This window comes from Filicampus tigris, chromosome 8, assembly GCF_054856515.1.
Source record: "Filicampus tigris isolate MCC_2025a chromosome 8, RoL_Ftig_1.0, whole genome shotgun sequence".
NCBI classification, from domain to species: Eukaryota; Metazoa; Chordata; class Actinopteri; order Syngnathiformes; family Syngnathidae; genus Filicampus; species Filicampus tigris.
In genome coordinates, this window is record NC_141224.1 from 24120684 (window position 1) to 24139651 (window position 18968).

Below are 18968 nucleotides of genomic sequence, written 5' to 3' on the forward strand. Positions count from 1 at the left end.
TTCACTTCATTTTGTCAGGCAGGAATTAAGACACATAAATACTGAAACATTTTATTTCTATTGCAGATAATGGACGGATGGATGTTTTGAAAGCAGCTATTGTTACTAAAAATGAAGAATCTGCTCATTTATTAACGGATGAATATTTTATATTAAAATTACACTCCTTGTTTTCCCCCCTCCTTGCTTTCTTGTGGCATTGCAAAGATTACTAAACATTGGAAAAAATGCTTGAGAGTACTTTTGTTGATGCTCAGTAAAGATCGCACATGTACACTTCAAATGTTACATCAACCTCCCTAGGGACTAACGGCTATAATCTGTCATATTTACATGAAATTGTTTGCTAATATCCACTGTCAATGTTTAAATAAAATAAATACATTTGAAAAAGTAAGTCAAAAGTAAATTGATATTGGATTTATTTCCTTTCAACTGTGCATTCAGTCGCCCGTGTTTGGGTCGGGGTCTCCCAACCCCACGATAGGGGCATAGATTACACGGATAAATGGGCTAAATTTGGTGATCCAACCCCATTAACACATCACAACAAGTGCGGGCGGAATGCCTAAATACATAACCCCGATTCTTATCAAAAGCGATTATGTGCACAAAGCATTAGGCCCTCACCTTGGAGTTCCTTGGCGTCCTTAATATCCACATTGGTCTTCAGAGATTGCCTCACTCTGCCTCTCGTATATACACCCAGCTGCTCAAGGAAAACAATTTTGCATCAATTCACTGGAACGATTAGACTAATTAAACATCAAGTTAGTGGAATGGTTACACTAATTATGGCAAAGTAAAGCGCGAACCTCCCACTGTGATGCCATTTAGTAAATAGAAACACCGGGGGTTCCATCGTGCAATGTTCAAAGTCTTTTCATTCGGTGTCATTACCTGCTCTTCATTGCTCAATCTGCGTCGCAGCTTCTTCATGTCGTCCATCTTTTGCAGAACAGCCTCAGCCGTACTAAGGGCATCACAGAAGGAAAGTGCAGAGAGCCACTGTTTAATAACAGACCCTCTTCAAATCAAATCACCTTTTTAGGGAAGTAAATTGTGACGTGAACTGAGGTTGATTGGGTGATTTACAGGTCACCGAATTCGATTCTGTGAATTCGTTTTTTAATATCGTCATCGGCGTGGCAAAAATGTTCTGAAACTCACTTGGTGATGAGGCGGTCATAGAGGACAGACTGATTCCGGGAATTAAATTTGTGCTGGGTGAGTCTGGAACTACGTCGTAAAGAGTGTTCCTCCTCGTCTTCGGGGCTCCTTAAGTTAACGCGACTTCTTTTCGGAGTGGAAGTACCTTCTACCTCGTCTGGAACATCTTGAACATGAACAGAAACCAGGTTGGTGGCCTGGGAGAACATACCGTCCCCAAAACACATGGCTGATAAACATGATGTATGTGGGAAAAGGGAGAATTGTCTTGCCGAACGTACCCCCTTGCAGTTTGTCGCAGGATGACTTCTGTAGCCTGGAGGATTTCCTAAACGCACAAAACGGTTGAATGGATGCAAAAGCCAGCCACAATAAAGATCGATGTTACATGCTGCCCTTGAATTAATGTCAATGGCTCATTTTAGCTTTGAAAAGTGAATTTGAGAGTCACCTAAAATTCACTTCAACAATAGTAGTGAAAATCACAACAAAGAGGCGGGTGGACAACTTCACTCTGGTCACGGCTGGTGGCTTTCTACCCGTGAGCCCTCAAAAGCTACGTTTGAAGCCGGGAGATTCTTGGGTCGACTTCAACCCGCATCACCGGCAAGCTGGGAGAATATCAGCCTATCTCACCTTGTGGCGTAGCCTCCGGCCTTCGGTTGCATGTCACTAAAGGAGACCTCTAGTTTGACCCGTTGGCCTCTGGTCTTTGGGTAGTCGTGGAGACAGCTTCCCGACTGCTGCTCACCATCTCCCTAGGAGTCACAAAATGAGTTTATATTTAGTAGGGATAGACCGATTATCGGCCGGGCGATATTTGGCTTTTTGACAAATATCGGTATCGGCCTTTTTCCAAACTCTAATAAATCAATTTAAAATTGTGCAAATCAAAACAAAGATATGTGAAAGTTTAACATTTCTGTCATTTTGAAATTTACTGTAGAAAACTACATGGAGCTATTGTTGACGGGTTTTTTTTTATCCTTTTTAAGAGATGCTGACAATCCTGGGTGCTCCCTGAACTTTTTGTTAGAATGTTATCACAGAGATGTATACTGTCATAAATGTTTTGTAATGATTTTAGAAATAAAAATCACCATTAAGCAAACCTGAAACATTGTTCAATAAACATGCTTAAAGATGTTACAACAAAGTTAAGAGTCCATTTTCTTTAGGTTTTGATGACAATATTTGCATTTTCACTGAAAATGAATATCGGCTCGAAATATCGGTTATCGGCCTCCTTGACTACTAATAATCAGTATCGGCCCGAAAAAAAGCATATAGGTCTCTCTAATATTTAGCAAGTTATGTATATAAACTGTACATCAACTAACAAACAAATGTACATAAACATGCATATAAACTATAAACAAACAAAAGTTGTGTACTTTCCTAGCATTCTTTGCAGCAGTATATTACCTCCGCGGGGGGGGGGGTGGTGGTGGTTGTACTAGGGAGGCTACTACTGACATTGACATCACTGCAAAGAAGTTTTGAGTAACAGTTGTCCGAGCATTTGACTTGAATTTAGTCCCACTTGAAACGTGAAGCATAAAGGGGACATTTGTGGTGAAAAAGTAATTCAGCCACGGCGGCTCAAATGAAGTTGCTGCTCATTACAATTAATGCTAACAAGGAGGTTTATTACAGCTACGAAAGCGTTTTGATTAGAAAAGCTGCCAAATGAACATAGCTGAAAACCAAACTCTTAGCTCAGGCATGTCCAGCTCCGGTCCTCAAAGGCCACTGTCCTGCCTGTCTCCCTCTTGCAACACACCTGTTTCAAATGATTAGCTCATCAACAAGCTCTGAAGAAGCTTGATCATGATCCAGGCCTGTACGATATGGCCAAAATTTTATCTCAATAATGATATGATAAATATATTACTGTGGTTTAAACTAGGGATGTAACGATTCACTCAAGCTCCGATTTGATTGTTGACTTTCAGTTCCTGATTTCGATTGAATTTTTTAAAAATCTTTTTTTAACAAAACGAATGACTCATTTTATATCAAAAGATGTTTTTATTTTAACATCTGCATTTTGTCCTTGTTCCAAACAGTAACTTTATGTAACTTAACCAAAAACAATTTGAAAATATAATAATTTTGACGAGCTGCATGGTGGTCGACTGGTTAGCACGTCCGCCTCACAGTTCAGAGGTCGTGGGTTCGATCCCGGCCCCGGCATCCCTGTGTGGAGTTTGCATGTTCTCCCCGTGCCTGCGTGCGTTTTCTCCGGGTACTCCGGTTTCCTCCCACATTCCAAAAACATGCATGCTAAGTTGAATGGACTCTCTAAATTGCCCCTAGGTGTGATTGTGAGTGTGTGTGATTGTTTGTCTCTGTGTGCCCTGCGATTGGCTGGCAACCAATTCAGGGTGGCCCCCGCTTACTGCCCGAAGACAGCTGGGAAAGGCTCCAGCACGCCCCGCAGCCCTTGTGAGGACAAGCGATATAGATAATGGATGGCTGTAGGGCTGGGCGATATGACTGAAAAGTATATCACGATATAAGTGTCGATATAAAGATGAAATAAACTCCATTTTAAAGAAAATGTGCTGAGAAATGTTTGAAAAACTGTTGCAATCTAAGTATTTCATATCAGTCAATACTGCTAATTATTGATTTTGTTTTAAACCTTACCTTTAAATAACAGTTAACTGTTTTTTGTACATCGTGCATTAGGTCTACCCCAAAGCAGTTGTTGACACATATTAGCCTTCATTCAATGTTCATCCAATGTAAGTGAACGAATACCCTTGCAGTGCCTACATCATCGTTGACCAACCGTTTTAGGACTACTTTATCTTTTTGGCGGACTCATTATTGCCATAGTCCATTCATATTTTACTTGCTTGATTTTACCTCGAGTGCGATGCCGGTGTCGGATAAGGCTAACTACTGCTAGCATGTCAAAGACAAGAACTCCTCTACTTGTACACCATGGCTCCATCCGCAGGTTTTTAATAGGGTTATCATGCATAGTATAATTTAATTGTAAGAGTTGTACTGAGTCGAGTGGTCATTTATTTGAGCAAAGTTATGGCGCTTGCCCGCTGGACGCGAGCGTAGCGCACGGCCGCCGGGCCCGTGAGCATCCTCCGTTGAGTAAACAAACAGCTACTTCTTGTTGGTTTAAATGCTTCTTCTTCATGTTTGGAGGCGGAAGCGCGCTGCCTACATCACGCACCATGCTGTGATCGGGTTTGTTTTTCTTTTTTCTATTGAACGTTTTATCGAAGGCATTTTCTATTGGTATCGATCACGTCTCATTCGCGATACATATCGATATCTAATTATCGGCCCAGCCCTAGATGGATGGATGGATAATTTTGACTTTTTCACTAATAACTATTTTTGTCCAATCAGTGTTTTATTAGTGCCAGAAGACAAAAAATTAAAGTAAATAAATATACAATAGATATGACTGTTAAAAATCGTTTTGTGATTAAATTTTGAGCGATTCTTTTATTTTAGTTTATATATATATATATATATATATATATATATATATATATATATATATATATATATATATATATATACATATATATACATATATATATATACATATATATGTATATATATACATATATATACAGATCCATAAAATATATACAAGCCTTCTACGAAAACTTGATATTGGAGAGGGGGCGTCTTCGTGGTTGCTCCACCGTGGAGTAGTCTTTATTTGTGATTGGCTGACGCTCGCCATTTCCGCCTGTATAATCCAAACAGGCTAGGGCGTTGCGTGACGTCATATCATCCCCGCTTCCTTTCGTTAAATACTCTTTAATAAAACATTTACAGTTGTACATGTACAAGTACAAAATATAGGTGTGAATATACAATAATTTATTGCTGATCGGAATTAAAAAACTAAGCCGTCTTTGAGCCCTCGGTCTACACGTTAGGAAGGGGCGTTCCTGTTCTTCGAACGGGGCGTTCCGTCAACAAGCTTTGGCTGAAACCGACTGGAGAGGATTTCTGTAGAGCACAGTGGACACATGTCCTTTGCATTCAAAGCATAAAGAAAAAAAGACCGTTGACCGGTGGGAAATCTCACAATTCAAACTAATCTACTGTGATCTCATTATGTTGAGTTGAAATGAGCATTGTCCTCACTTGTATTAAATTAAGAAAGACTGCCACGGATGACAAGATGAAGGATTGACATAAAAACACCATTGACTCGCTCGTGAATACGCTTAAGTGATGATGACCGTACTTGAAAACTTAGTTTGAGGGCTCGACTGCCACAGTCTTTACCCGTATGAGATGTTGACTAGTTGGTGAGTACAAATAACCACTGCGTAAAATATAAACAGCGGGGTGCTATTTGACCACTACTGTCAGTTTGACAGTAGAGCTTGGCCGGCTATCAACAGCTGAGCAGCAAGTGCCGTTAACATACTGTATAATACACTCTGTCCAACATGCATCTTAACGAGTTTATCTCACACTCACTCGGTTGTGTTTGAGGCTGCCCAGGCTATAATCCAGAGTGCGGCAGGATCGTGTTGACCGGGGGGATTTTCTCTGCAAACCGGGAACAATAGAGAGGAACTCCGAGCTTGTGTCCAACTCCATCGACCTCCTGTTTGGAGTTGTTGCCACCGGTTGAACACCACCACGCACTACCATGTCGCCTCCAGCCCGAAGTTATAAACGCACTAATGACGGGCGCTCGGTCACTACAGCACTCCAATGCATCGAAAGTTGTACGTCACCAGCATCGAAAAGATACACGCAAATTCGCGCCTGCCGACATACGGCGTAGCGTTCCTCTCAGTCCTTGATTTCTGGCGCCACAAACGTCATCAGAGCGGTAGTGGGGTAAGAAAGGAGCTGCCGCGAGGAAAACTAGACCCGATGTCCAAATTTAGAGTGCAACGGCAACCTGAAACTACCAAACTGACAGCATTTTATTACGTAATCCATACTTACACTTTTGGTGACCGCCAGCCTTCATATATAAAAAGAATCGACCGAAATGTACCCGCTAATTTCAACTAGGCGGAAGAATACATAGCGTGATTTGCCGGACGTACCACTATTGGCAGTTATTGAGAAGGAGCGCGCTGTTACGAAAGGACCGCGAATCTGTTGTTAAAAGCTTGTATTTTAAGTTGGGCCGTTCTAACGCTAGAAGGTGACGTTGACTAAGATTTAAAAAAACTCACACAGTATGTACCCCCTATTCAAAATTTTATTTCAATGAGTAACTGTTTAACACAAGAGAAAATACAAATGGCCTCCTTCCTAGTCAGAAAAGGGGGGACATTACGTAAAAATGCTGTAGAGGCCAAGTTATTGTTAAAGAGGTGTCATCTCAAGCATCCCAATGGATCAAGATGACTTCAGTTACGAGTTTTTGGATGAACTCAAGTGCTGACAAGAGATTTTGCAGGAAACCCACTTTCATCTAATGTGCCAAGGGATGTCAGTGGAAGACTTGGGGTTTCGCTCAGCCCACATTAGACATGTGCTGTAGCCAACTACTGTACCACAATTTACATGTAGCTTATACTGTGGACCAAAATACAATGCCAATTAGTGTCATAAAACGTCCTTTTGAGATTTTAGATGATCAATTTGCTTTGGAGTCGATGAGGCCGTCGTAACAATATAGTACCGATACTTGCACACAGGTGGACACTTTTGTTGAAGTCATCCATCAATCATCTTGGAAATGACATAGAAGGTCACTTTGTAAAGAAATGTGTTTTATTCAATTGCTGGCTACTACACTATCATCTCGACATGTTGACATGCACGGGGTGCTCATGCAATGGCTGCCAGGTAGTCTTTCACTTCTGCTGGGGTGAGTCTTTTGAAGCCGGCCTCGTTGCAGATCCCAACCTCAATGTTCTCCTCAGTCATCTGACCTTCAAAACTCTCCTGTAACCATACAGTAAACGGTATGGATGTGAAGGACAGACATCTTTTTTTGTGGAAATTTATGACCAAAAAAATGTACCTTTAAAGTCAGGATGGCTGTGTGGATGGCATCTTCCAATTCCAAGTCATTGTTATACCTGAAGAATGAAACCCAATCAAAAATCAATCCTGTAGCGTGCACTCGGTGTAGCATTGTAAATTTCTCAGAATGCAAAAAGATTTCCACATCCATTCCTAAACAATGTAATAATAACATTATGTAATAAGAATATTTTCTACCAGTCTGGTTGAAACTGAGATACACATACTGTGTCTCTACTGTGAGATGCAACTGGTAACAGAATGCAATTTACGACATAATGTGAGTATGAAGCAAGCTACCTTTTTTCCAGGAATGTTTTTCCATTAACGTAGTTTTTCCCCATGGCTGTGGCTTTCCATGCGAAATATGCCCCCTGGGAAGGTAAAGGTAGGGTTGGGACGGGGGGCGGGGGGGAGGATAGGTGCAGGGTCAGGGGGTTTGGATGGAGGACAATAATACTCTTATTAGATGGAATAGACTGTGCGACTCATATTCCATTCCATTCAGACACCATTGCAGAATAGTTTGTGAACAATAGCGCTTGTTTATATTTTAAATTCCTTAAAGGGACGGTGGGGCCGGATAGCCATGTTTTCACTAACAAGTTCATTTTATATATTTTTTGATCGGGAAAATGAAAAGAGTTGTCACTTTCTATTTTATCAATAAATTTGGGAGAAATTAGGAAATGACTCCATGAATAACGCCTCTTGTTAATGAGAATGGCCGCGCCCCCGTTCTATCCTTGTTCGGCCGGAGTCACTGGAGGAACCGATTAGAAATTCGCCATTGGAAATCATTGTTCTTTCATTGCTTATAACGTCCAAAACCGGCAAAATATATGTGGACATCCTTACTAATGACCACTTCAACATATCAAAAGGATTAACCTCTCCATTATATGAGAATGAGGAAATGTGGAAGTGAGCAGAGCTACATAGATTTATGCTGGAACGAGCGCACACTGCTTCTTTGCTTTAAAAAAAAAAAACAAAAAAAAAACAAAACACTGCTTCTTTGATGATCACAGTTAGGACGGGCGAGGTATTTAACACCAGTTAGGATATTTACAGAGACTAAAGTGGGAATGAGTGGAAGTAATCATTTATTTGGATGAGGAATGCCCCCAGTTTTTCGGCCAACAACACACCGTCCAATGGAACATAAGAGCCGAAATGGTGCGTTCCAATGCGGCCACACTCGGTTGTGGAGTCGGATGCGCACGTTCAAGACACCAGGTGTTTGTTGGAATGTTTTGTAGGTCTCGAGTCCATAAGCCCAATTAGCAATTTACAAAGCAACTACTTACTCCAGGCATGTTCGTTTTATCTTTCAAGAAGGTATCCAAAATAAATAAAGACTCACACAAATCGATAGAATTTTCCCTGCAGTTTTGTTTACCATCTCTGAAGTTCACGAATCTTACAATGATCAGATCTGGGCAGCTTTTCCATCCTCGCGAATGCTCTCACCCGAGATGGGCAGAAAAGGGGCGCCGTCTTAACATGCAGCCCTCACATTTATACTCTTCAAAATCTAAACATAATGTGGGTTGGTCTTCTCCCTGGCTGGCCCTGCCTATGGGGGTGATCTTCACCCGCTGGTCCTGTGCTCAGATCAGGGCACGCTGACTCTGAGACTTTGAACTGATTATGCGATGTGTAATTCCCAATTTGGTTTTTGCTTAACCTGTTGGCTAATAGAAAGCCAGTCATATAGATTCAGACCCTTCATGTTCGATGAGGTCTTACCACACTCTGACGCCGCTTCACTCTCGCGGCTGCAAGCGGTGTCTGACTGATTGCTTGCCCACTGCCAGTCGCCGTCTGCCTCCCGAGAGTTGACACTAGTTTAGCGTAGCTAAATGTCCAAAATATAACCAGTCGGGGTTCACTTTAGTACTGATGTCAAACATATTATATAAGTGCCAATGTTAAGCTCACCCAAGTGTCTCTTTAGGAAGAATACCACTACCAACTAACTACTAGAGCAATCAGAATGAGAAAAGGCTGTTTACTACAGCAATTAGAATGGAAAAAAAGAAAACTTACTTGATATGTGATTTGTGTGACAGTGTATTAGTGTCACCCAGCGAGAGAAATGTGTAAACTGAATGTTAATCGGACATCCAGGCTGTCACGTGCGTGCGTTTGTTGGCTCAACTCGGCGACTGTTTTCTGAGTGTATGTTTACTAAGTTTTTGTTTAGTGTATTTGGGCGGTCCCCAAGTTTTCCTCATAATCCATAGAACAGAATTGCTCTTCAGGGTGACCGTTTTGGCACATCTAACAATGTTATTCCCACCGATGTCGCTCTTGTCATCCCAAAATCCATTTACAGACAGATGACGTGGACTCGCGCCTTGCTATATGAAACACAGCTCGGCTGCAGTGCGAATAGAGTCACGTGAATAGGTCCTGCCCGCTGATTTGGCGAATGATTATCACTTCCTCTTCCTGTGCCATCAATGCACACTGATTTGCCGAATGAGGATTTCTGCATTTCCTCATGCTTTGCGGCCATCAACTGACTTGTTAGCCTTTTTGAGGCAGTATTAATACTCGATAATGTAAAATTGCCCTCACACCGTCAAGGGTGGAGTTTATCAATACTGCACTTTTCAAAAGTTCAGCCCCGGGACCAGGCCAGGGGCGGAGCTCGGTACCCATCCGTAGTCTTGTGTCACCTACTCATTACAAATATACTAAATGAAAATGAAAAATTAACATACTGAGGGATCAGACTGGAACAAGTAGGGCTGGTCTTCATCCCATCCGGCTATCAACAGCGACACCCCAAATGGACGCACTCCACTGTTGAGAGAGGTAGGGAGGAAATAAATAACAGCGCAGTCACATCAAGTGAGACAGAATGCATCCAAAAACAATTAATGGTCAATGATGATCACAACAAACTAGTGTTTTTTATTATACAATACAATACAATTTTATTTATATAGCGCATTTCATAACAGCTAGAGCTGTAACAAAGCACTTTACAAACAATACAATAAATATAACAAAAACAAACGGCTGTGATACATGTATTAAAAAATCCAAAATAAGCGCAATTTTTTTTGTAATTCTAAAGAACTCCACATTCACTTGGATGTAAAATTATTCATATTTAAATCATCACTTGTGAGTTATCTGTTTTAACATATACACACAAAATACATATGTTGAATAACCAGCCTATTTTCATAGCTCTTCGTGCTTGTGAGAGTGAGACATGGGAAACATACTGTATTCACATGAATGTACATTTGTAATAAAGCAAGGTGCAGCATTTGTACTTCTAAAATATATTCAATGATTCTAACCGACCCACCAATGCGTGACGTCACATTTGTATGCTGCCAGAGGGGCAGGCGGTCGAGTGAGTGAGATAACAGAAGTCCGTTATGTGTTTCTAAAAATGGTTAACACCTGTGCTGTTTATGGTTGCTCTAATCGGTCAACTAGAGATTTTATTTTGTGATACCGGCAGTGATTCAAATTAACCAGAGGCAAAAATGAAGTTGTTTGAAAGCAGACACGCACAATGGCTGTTAAATCTTGAACGTGACCACACCATCACAACATACAAGGTTATGATCTGATGACTTTATATCAGTTATTGTTTTCTTTTTACTTTTCATTCAAGATTTAGTTCGCACGGCTGTTCAACATTAATGTGTTAATTATATAGGTATGCAAATTTCATATATGTTGATGGAACATTATAGAACATTTTGCTGAGCAATGTGTTGTAAACAAACTCGTCTCTTTGTTAGCAGTTAGCAAGCTAGGGCGAGCGATTTCATGAAAGACGTTTTACACCATTAAACTAGTGATCGATGTACGGTGTCAAACAAAAGCAACCTACTTTGCTAAAGGCAGACAAAGATCTGGCCGACATGCCCCCAAAGTAATTGCGGACTCTTGAGAGCATCAAAGTCCCCCCAAGCAACTGCCTCCAATGTGGCGACGTATGTCCTTATAGTGACCTTTTTCACCAAACTAGACATAAGTAGGCCGATGACCAATAACGCTAATAATGGATAAGGCTTCTCCTCGTATTTTCCTTCCGCATGCGGCTCTCGAATATGCGCGCTACGTTCAAATAATGATACCAGTATCGATAACAGGCATCAGCGTTTTATTTGTTAGTACCACCCGATCCGATACCAACGTTTTAATGCGGTATTGGGCGATACCGATACGGAACAACACTATTAGCGACTAGCACTGCCAAGCAGCCGCGAAAGACATGACTTTCGGGAGTATGGGTGACAGCGGGAGCGTGACGTGGACGCAATGCTTTTTTTCTTTTTTCAATACCAGCGGCACTTAGGCATTGATTAGTGTGACCGTTCCATAGTAGCATGCCGCTGATTGATAAGGGTGGGGGATAACAGCCCTTTGGAAAAAACGCAGGTTTGACGATCTTGAAATCACGTTGTCTGAGCTTGCGACTTCGGTCCCAAAACGATAAATCGTTCAGCCGTAGGCAACGCGACATATTGTGTTTGGTCTGACCGCAGCAAAAGTATCAACCACTGAAAACTATAGGCATTGGTCAATGATAATATCTGAAAATAGGTAATAGTCAATGATAAGTGTAAGCTTCACCCACCCTGACTGTGTGTACTCTTGCATTACAGATGCCACTCGCTGGACCAGCTGGCCTGTGGGGATTGGTTCTTGGTAAACAAGGAAGTACTGTTGTGCCAGCTTCCTGGCTCGTCGGACCAAAACCCTGCAAAATACAACATTTATTCTTCACCTTTTTCAATACTAAATAACTGGAATAATATTTGACATAAAGAACTTTACTATTTGCATTATTTGTCAAAAATGTTGAAAATCCCCACCTGTAGTCAGGCCCCATGCCGCTGTACACCATGCCTATGTGCTTAGTGATGGCCTCTACTTTGTGAACACTCTGCTCATCATACAGAATAGACTTTTGTTTCTTTTCTGTCGCCAGGACAACCCCATTGGAAGCTGGAAAAATGTTAGAATCCCATCAGTCCTCCTAAAGCAGTGGTGTCAAACATATGGCCCGCGGGCCGGAACCGGCCCCCAAGGAGGTTCGATCAGGCCCGCAGGATCATTTGAATGTGAAAAAATGAATAAAAGACACTGAATTAATATTTTTAATACGATTCATGAATTATCTGCTAGGGGGCACACTGTTTTGATCAGAGTAGAAGACAACATAGTTTAAAAATACCTTTCTTTATAAGTCTCATTTAATCTTAAAGTGCATTACAATATTTTTCAATACTAATTACTTGTTAAAGTTTTGTGCCTTTGTACAATCAGTGGGATCAGTTGCAATGCATAGTGCGAATGATAAAATTAAGTTGCACATTTGTCTAAGGAAATCTAAATGTTTCATGAAATGTTTTGTAAAAGGAATGTTCATTAAATTTCACCATTTTCCTAATGCTCTTGTGCTTCTTTACGCCAAAACAGAAGAAATACATGATATTTTGGTTATATATAGCTGAGTATGGTATAATTTTAATGGTCCGGCCCACTTGACATCTACCGAGGCCGTATGTGGCCCACAATGTGAAATGAGTTTGACACCCCTGTCCAAAAGCATTCACAAATTGGGGTCTCTTTACCACTTTCACCTGTATCCAGTAAATTACGTATGATGAAAAATACGTTACCTGAAGATTAGAAGGAAAAACACTTGTATATTTTAGAAATGCCAATGCTACTTTTAACATTCATGCACCTGTTGAAGACTACAATGTCAATTAAATTTGCTATGAAAGATAACCTGAAAATCAAAAGGAATCACTCTTCACTAATTTAAGGTTTCGCAACAGATGCAAGCACTTTTCTAAAACGTTTTCCCTGTAACACAAATCAATTGTATAGACAAACAACAATGAACAGTAAAATTGTGGCAACACTGTGAAATGGTTACCTTTAATGCCGACTGAGGGGGCTCCTGCAGCTACCGCAGCCAGTGCATATTCGATCTGCACCAGTTTACCAGAAGGACTGTGAAAATATATACGGTCAGTGCATACAAATTATGAATGAGGAGTGAAGGTTAAGGTTGTAGACTGCCTACAAGACTAGACTAATGCAAAATGCTGCGCCACATTTGGCGAGAGTCTACAAGTGAAAGCAAAACCTACGGTTCTATAATGTAAAACAACCGGTCGCAACATAATATTGGAGATTGGCAGGTAAAACTAATTCACCTAACCCATCAATGTCCAATCGAGCAAGTTGGATTTACGTACATCACATTTAAAACTCTTTAATATAAAATAGTTAGCAACATGCTAATCATATTTGTAGCTGATTCATTGCACTTCCAGGCAATGACAGTGCATAGACAACATCGGATGCTAAAGATACAAACTTTTAAAACGGCATATAGATTTTCATCTGTCGCGATTTAGAAACAATTAATGTAAGAAACGTGTTTATCGGATACATTTGATTCGCTGGCAATTTTATAAAGTTTACCTAAATGTGGTCAGAGAGAAACTGTAGCCACGTTCCGCCATTTTCTTTTTCTTCTTCTGTTGAGATTTGGCAAACAACATTCAAACGGAAACACTGCCGCCTAGATAAAGTAGTTATAAATGTCCTAAGACAAGATATCACGCGTTGAACTTAAAACTTCTAACGAGAGCACTTAAATTTCACTTGAAATGTGTTTTTATTTTATCTTAATTTTTTTTTAATAAACCAAAAAACACAGAAAAGACAATATTCAAGGCATGTTTTAAACATGAAAGATTAGCGAAGTATTTACCACTAGGCGGCAATAACGCTTGCCATGTGTGGCCAAAATGAAACAGAAGAAGAAATAACTTGTCGCCCTTTAGTGACGAAGGAATCAATGACCGTGAGCTGTTTGACATGTTTTGAAGGAATACAACGTGGACGAGAACGATGAATTTGGCTGCACTGTTGCACAGTTTAAGATGCTCCTTGCTACACATCGAAAGCAGGCTTCTGCAGGCGGTCGGAATACAACGACAGTTGGGTGAGTTCGTACCGCGATACAGCAACTTGCTATTATCCATCTGACTTTATCCTCAGCTATTTGGACAGATGTCTTTTTGATATATGGCCGGGCAATGATGCGATTTTCTCTGTGTGCAGTTCCAGCCCTGGCAGTTAATGGCTCCAGTCTGCTGCCTTTTGTCGAGGAGCAGAAACGGGAAGCGGGCCAAGGGCTGGAGCGACCTCCAGGCTTTCTGGACAGCATCTTGTGGATGGCAGCACCCAAGAAGAGACGCACCATTGAGGTCAACCGAACAAGAAGGAGGGCTGAGAGCAAACTTATCAAAGTCAAGGTACACCAGAAGTAACAACTCATTTAATAGACCGAATGTCACTTGTAAAACAAACACCCACGTTGAAAATGTTAGCAGCCATACACTTCACTGCATAGCATTGACTGCCAGTGTTTTTCAGTTTAGACCACACACAGCATGTTGCTTTACTGTAATATAAACGTCCATCCATCCACTTAAAGAACTGCTTGGCTTCATTAGGGTTAGAGGTGAGCTGGTCACTGGTCATACTAGAGGTCTGGTACACACTGAATTTGCAAGGCACATTTATAGGCAGTCATTCACACCTATAGACAATTCAAAATCTAAGTTGAGTAATGTAACGTAACTTTTCGTGGCTTTCAGAATCGGATTGTGTTGAAAAGTTATTCGGAGTAAAACACGCTTTATTAAGAAATACTTCATGTTAGAAATCTCACGTTGTTTTATTATTAGTAATTGTTGGCATTTGATAAATTCATTGAGCTTCGATGTAGTGCGGAGATGTCCCACACTGGTAGCAGTCATTGAACGCTCCTTGAGCGCGAAGTGTTGATAGCGAGGGACGTGGTTTCTTTTCTTTTTTCTCCTTCGACACAGCTAGCTAGTACAGTAGTTTGTTCGTGCCAGCAAACTCTGTAGTTGCAGATTTCCCGTGTTTCACCACGTTTGTTGTTGTGTATAAATGTTAAAAGGTGAGTTTCATCATTTAGGTTCGTGTCAGATGACTGCTGTACATAATAGCCTAGATATGTTCTCGTGAGTGATGTCACGTTGATGAACACTAGTTCGTTATTTCAGCTAGTATGCTAACTATTCTAGTGATGAAACGTGTGAATGTGTATTGTTTGGCTGTATAATTGCGTAATACAGTGAATTGTATTGTTTAGGCATATTGTTAACTAATGGATGTGCATTGGATGATGTTGCTAGGTTATTCTTGGTCTGTGTTGTTGCAGACCACAATAAATTGACGTGTCAAGTGGAATACGGTCCTGTGTTTTCTGGCAGGAGCACCCACATTCATACCTTGCCACTCTAAAATACAGTCAACTGGAGAGATCATACCAATCATATTATCCTCTCCGTTTTACTTCACATTGTGTACAGTTCATACAATCTTGCAGCCCGAGTCAACCACAAAATTGTTTCCAGTTTGGCAGGAGAAACACAAACGTTCCGCTGAACTTGTTTCACAAGATGGGCAGCGTCTTCTTCTCGGGTCATAAGCGGAAATGACGTACGAGCTGCCTCGCAAAACTAGCAGTAATGTACTTTATTTTATTTTTTATTTAGTAACTCCGAACATAAAAACACAACAGCCAGGGGGGTGACAAACATAGAGGCAAAGAAATATATTACAGAAATATAAAGCATGACATCATCAGCAGGCGCAAAGGACCCATGCCAATTTGGACATTTTAAAAAATTTCAATGAACTCAGTCTGGCCCTCGGCTTGTCACAAAACTTTTTATTTGGCCCTCCGTCCATTTGACTTTGACACCCCTGATTTATAACAATCAACCAGTTGGTTCCCTTTTTTATATAATCAACAGTTTTCATTTCTGTAATTCACATTGTGTGGTGCCAAAGGAAAGGAGACGCAGGAGGTGTATCAGAGAAGAGAAGACTTTACTGAACATCACTATGTGGAAAACATGAAGAAGATAACTAAACGGAAGTTGCAACCCTCATGAGAACTCATGAGAACTCGTCCCCCAACACATCCCTCAACCTTTAGTTCCGTGGGGGAATTATGCCAGCAAACACCACAATTGTGCATATAACAGCGAGCAAACTGTAGTTTATTGACTCGAAACATTTTCTGAGGGGCAGTTTCAAACTAATATAAACTTAAACTTAGTACTTACTGTATCACAAACACCAGGTATGAAATAAAATGAAGACACTGGGTTTTTAAAAACCTGAATAAGATCACCCAAATAATAAAAATGCCAATAATTGGGTTTTGAAAGGGTTATTGACTGCATGTGACATTGCAAGCCAGCTGATATGCCAAAGTGTGAGTAACGGCTCATGCATAATGGAGGCAGCTTGTAGCCACGTGGACAAATGTGAATTGCACAACATATCGACCATTGGCACTTCATATGTACGTCGTAATAATAGTCTTCACTTCAGCACAAAGACAGGCTCACACACGAGCAGGACTCTTTTCCCCAATCAGTTATGAGGGACCCACTGGGCCTTCTGCGTTCCTCTCCTGAGTCCCGCACAGAGGGGGGAATCTGAAGCGCTCGGTAGCGGTGGCCACTGTGATTTAAAAAAAAAGAAAAAATTGAAACAATGACGATGTTTTTTTTGGCATAGCGAGTTAGTGTTCAGTGATTTCCGTAATGTTTAGCAGCTGTGTTTTCCCACATTAACACCCATTCAGTTTTGCATTTCAATATGATTGTGGTGCAAAATGTGAATTTTGACTCACAAACTGCAATACAAAACTTACCATATATGAGCCATTCTACCGATTTGGTTGAAATTGCTGTCTCACAATGAAAATCTAATTTTAAAAAACAATTAAGTGTTCAGACCTTACATATTTAGTCATATCTTGTTATGATCTATTTTACTACAAGGCACAAGGCATTAATTGAGATACTATTAAACTGAATGTATAAAAAGTCATCTTTTATATGTCACTTCCTATTGGAAGGTGGCTGTCCCAATCTCTAACTCCTAAATTTCAATTCCAGAAAAAAAAATGTAGAAGATTTTTCCCAATTTAAAAAATCCTTTACTTTAATAGAACATTTTGGTTCTATTTTTGATAACGGTATGTTAAGGGTATGTTTGTTTTAACTAATGATGACTTTTGAAGTCAACATGATCAACTTTCTACATTTTACAATGAAAAATAGTGTATACATTTTGATTTATTTAGGAAAAAGTCATATTAAATTCTGTTAAAAATGTATTTTGATTGGTTTTGATGTCAAAACCATATATATGAATTTATAAAAATACTCTGTAGAGGGGGGGATGGCAAAAAATATGAATCGGCCAGTAGAATTTTTATTCTTCTGTAATTGTGTTTCAGTAGTGACACATTTTAGGGACAGGCAAGATATAAGGGAAAAACTAGAAAATACTATTTGCAAATTGACTGTACTTTTACTATATTTGTGCCCCTTAGATATGGTGCAACATGAATACAATAAAAGTTTTCCTGAAATAAAATGCATATTTCACACATTTTCCTCTCTGAATTTGAACCAACTCAGTAGAATGGCCCATATATGCTGTTGCCATTGTCAGTGTCAACTTTTCAGTGTCATATTTGTAAATACATGATTTTGGATCCAGCTCTTGTTGTCATTAGATTGTGTAGGTGGCCAAAGTGAGTCTCCATTGAATGTATCAATGACTAAAACATTCACCTCTCTTTCAGATGAACATCGAGCCCTGTCCAGAGTGCGGCCACCTGAAGCAGAAACACATCCTGTGTGGATTCTGTTATGCTAAAGTGTGTAAGGAGACTGGTCTGATCCGCCATCAAATTCAAGCTATGGAGGGCGGTCCTCTGGGATCCTCAACTGTGGAAACCGTTGTCATGTATGCGGATGAGACGCCGAGTGAGCTGGACCAGGGCAAGAGGATAGTGGAGAGGCCCAGGAAGCGGCCCGCCTGGTTCGGCCACTAATGCTCGCGTAGTCTGGCTGTATGCAGTACACACCTTGATTTTAATGCACACGGACTGATGTGCTATCATCTGTTGTCTGTAATAATTGTGGCTTGTTTTGTTTCTGCAGGCACATGCCATGAGCAACATACCTACGTGCACAGAAACAACTGAAAACTGAACTATTTTTCGTTTGGTAATAAATCCATAATGTGGGGGAAAAAAAGCAAAAGCATGTCATTTGATCGTCCATTTTTAATAGTGCTTTTAATTAGGGTTGTGGGGGAGCAGAAGCTAGCTGACTTTGGGCAGGTACAACTTGGATTGGTCGCAGGCAAACATTCATTCTCAGTCACAGTTTTATGGACAATTTTACGTCCTGCAGTTTTACTTAACATGCACGTTTATGGAACGTGTGCACCTACACAAGCAAAAGGAGAACATGCACACGCCATACAGGAGGGCCTGAGCCAAGATGTCCCATTTTACATTTCACACCTCACTCTTAAAAGTGGGTGCAGTAGAACTACTTTATGTTGACATTGCAATGCAGTGTTTAACCGATAACAAATAAAGTGATGTTTTCCTTTTGGTTGAAACAGACCCACTTGAAGTCTCAATCAATTTGTAAAGACTTGGGGAGGTGTTTGGTGCCATACATGAGAATTCAGGACTGATTCCCTTCAGAGCAAATAAGCTCCCTTGTTCCATACAAACCTGACTGTGTGTGCTTGCGTATAGAATGCCCTTGAGAAGGATGAAGTGATGTGTGTAAACTAGTGGTCATGATGTGCACTATACTTGAACATACCTGATGCTGTATTACTCTCAGGTGAACCAGTAACATGGGAGCTCCCCCCTCAAC

The 18968-nt window shown here is 40.6% G+C and overlaps 3 protein-coding genes across 5 annotated transcripts in view; 1 reads left to right on the forward strand and 2 right to left on the reverse strand.

Moving 5' to 3' along the window:
- Positions 1-6006, reverse strand: part of atad2 (ATPase family AAA domain containing 2) — a 28788-nt gene extending 22782 nt beyond the window's left edge. For both annotated transcript variants that reach the window (XM_086038918.1, XM_086038917.1), the window contains exons 1-6: positions 5647-6006; positions 1807-1928; positions 1452-1498; positions 1171-1336; positions 901-973; positions 631-709 (exon numbers count right to left, since the gene is read on the reverse strand). In XM_086038918.1, coding sequence (XP_085895044.1) covers positions 631-709; positions 901-973; positions 1171-1336; positions 1452-1498; positions 1807-1928; positions 5647-5823 — 664 coding nt within the window. In that variant the 5' untranslated portion in view covers positions 5824-6006. The remainder of the gene's footprint in view (positions 1-630; positions 710-900; positions 974-1170; positions 1337-1451; positions 1499-1806; positions 1929-5646) is intronic.
- Positions 6007-6884: 878 nt separating this feature from the next.
- On the reverse strand, positions 6885-13797 carry psma2a (proteasome 20S subunit alpha 2a). Its single transcript, XM_086037131.1, has 8 exons — positions 13645-13797; positions 13091-13167; positions 12018-12150; positions 11780-11902; positions 9894-9975; positions 7462-7535; positions 7160-7217; positions 6885-7080 (listed from the first exon to the last, which is right to left on the reverse strand). Exons 1-8 carry the CDS (start codon positions 13722-13724, stop codon positions 6964-6966), a joined length of 744 nt encoding a protein of 247 aa, XP_085893257.1. The 5' UTR covers positions 13725-13797; the 3' UTR covers positions 6885-6963.
- A 178-nt stretch (positions 13798-13975) lies between these two features.
- Positions 13976-18706, forward strand: mrpl32 (mitochondrial ribosomal protein L32). 2 transcript variants are annotated; one of them, XM_086037134.1, is made up of 4 exons: positions 13976-14170; positions 14290-14483; positions 17873-18142; positions 18234-18706. In XM_086037134.1, exons 1-3 carry the CDS (start codon positions 14077-14079, stop codon positions 18122-18124), a joined length of 540 nt encoding a protein of 179 aa, XP_085893260.1. In that variant the 5' UTR covers positions 13976-14076; the 3' UTR covers positions 18125-18142; positions 18234-18706. The 2 variants fall into 2 exon arrangements, with proteins under 2 accessions (XP_085893260.1, XP_085893258.1); XM_086037132.1 differs by having other exon boundaries at positions 13977-14170; positions 17873-18706.
- The last annotated feature ends 262 nt before the right edge of the window (positions 18707-18968 follow it).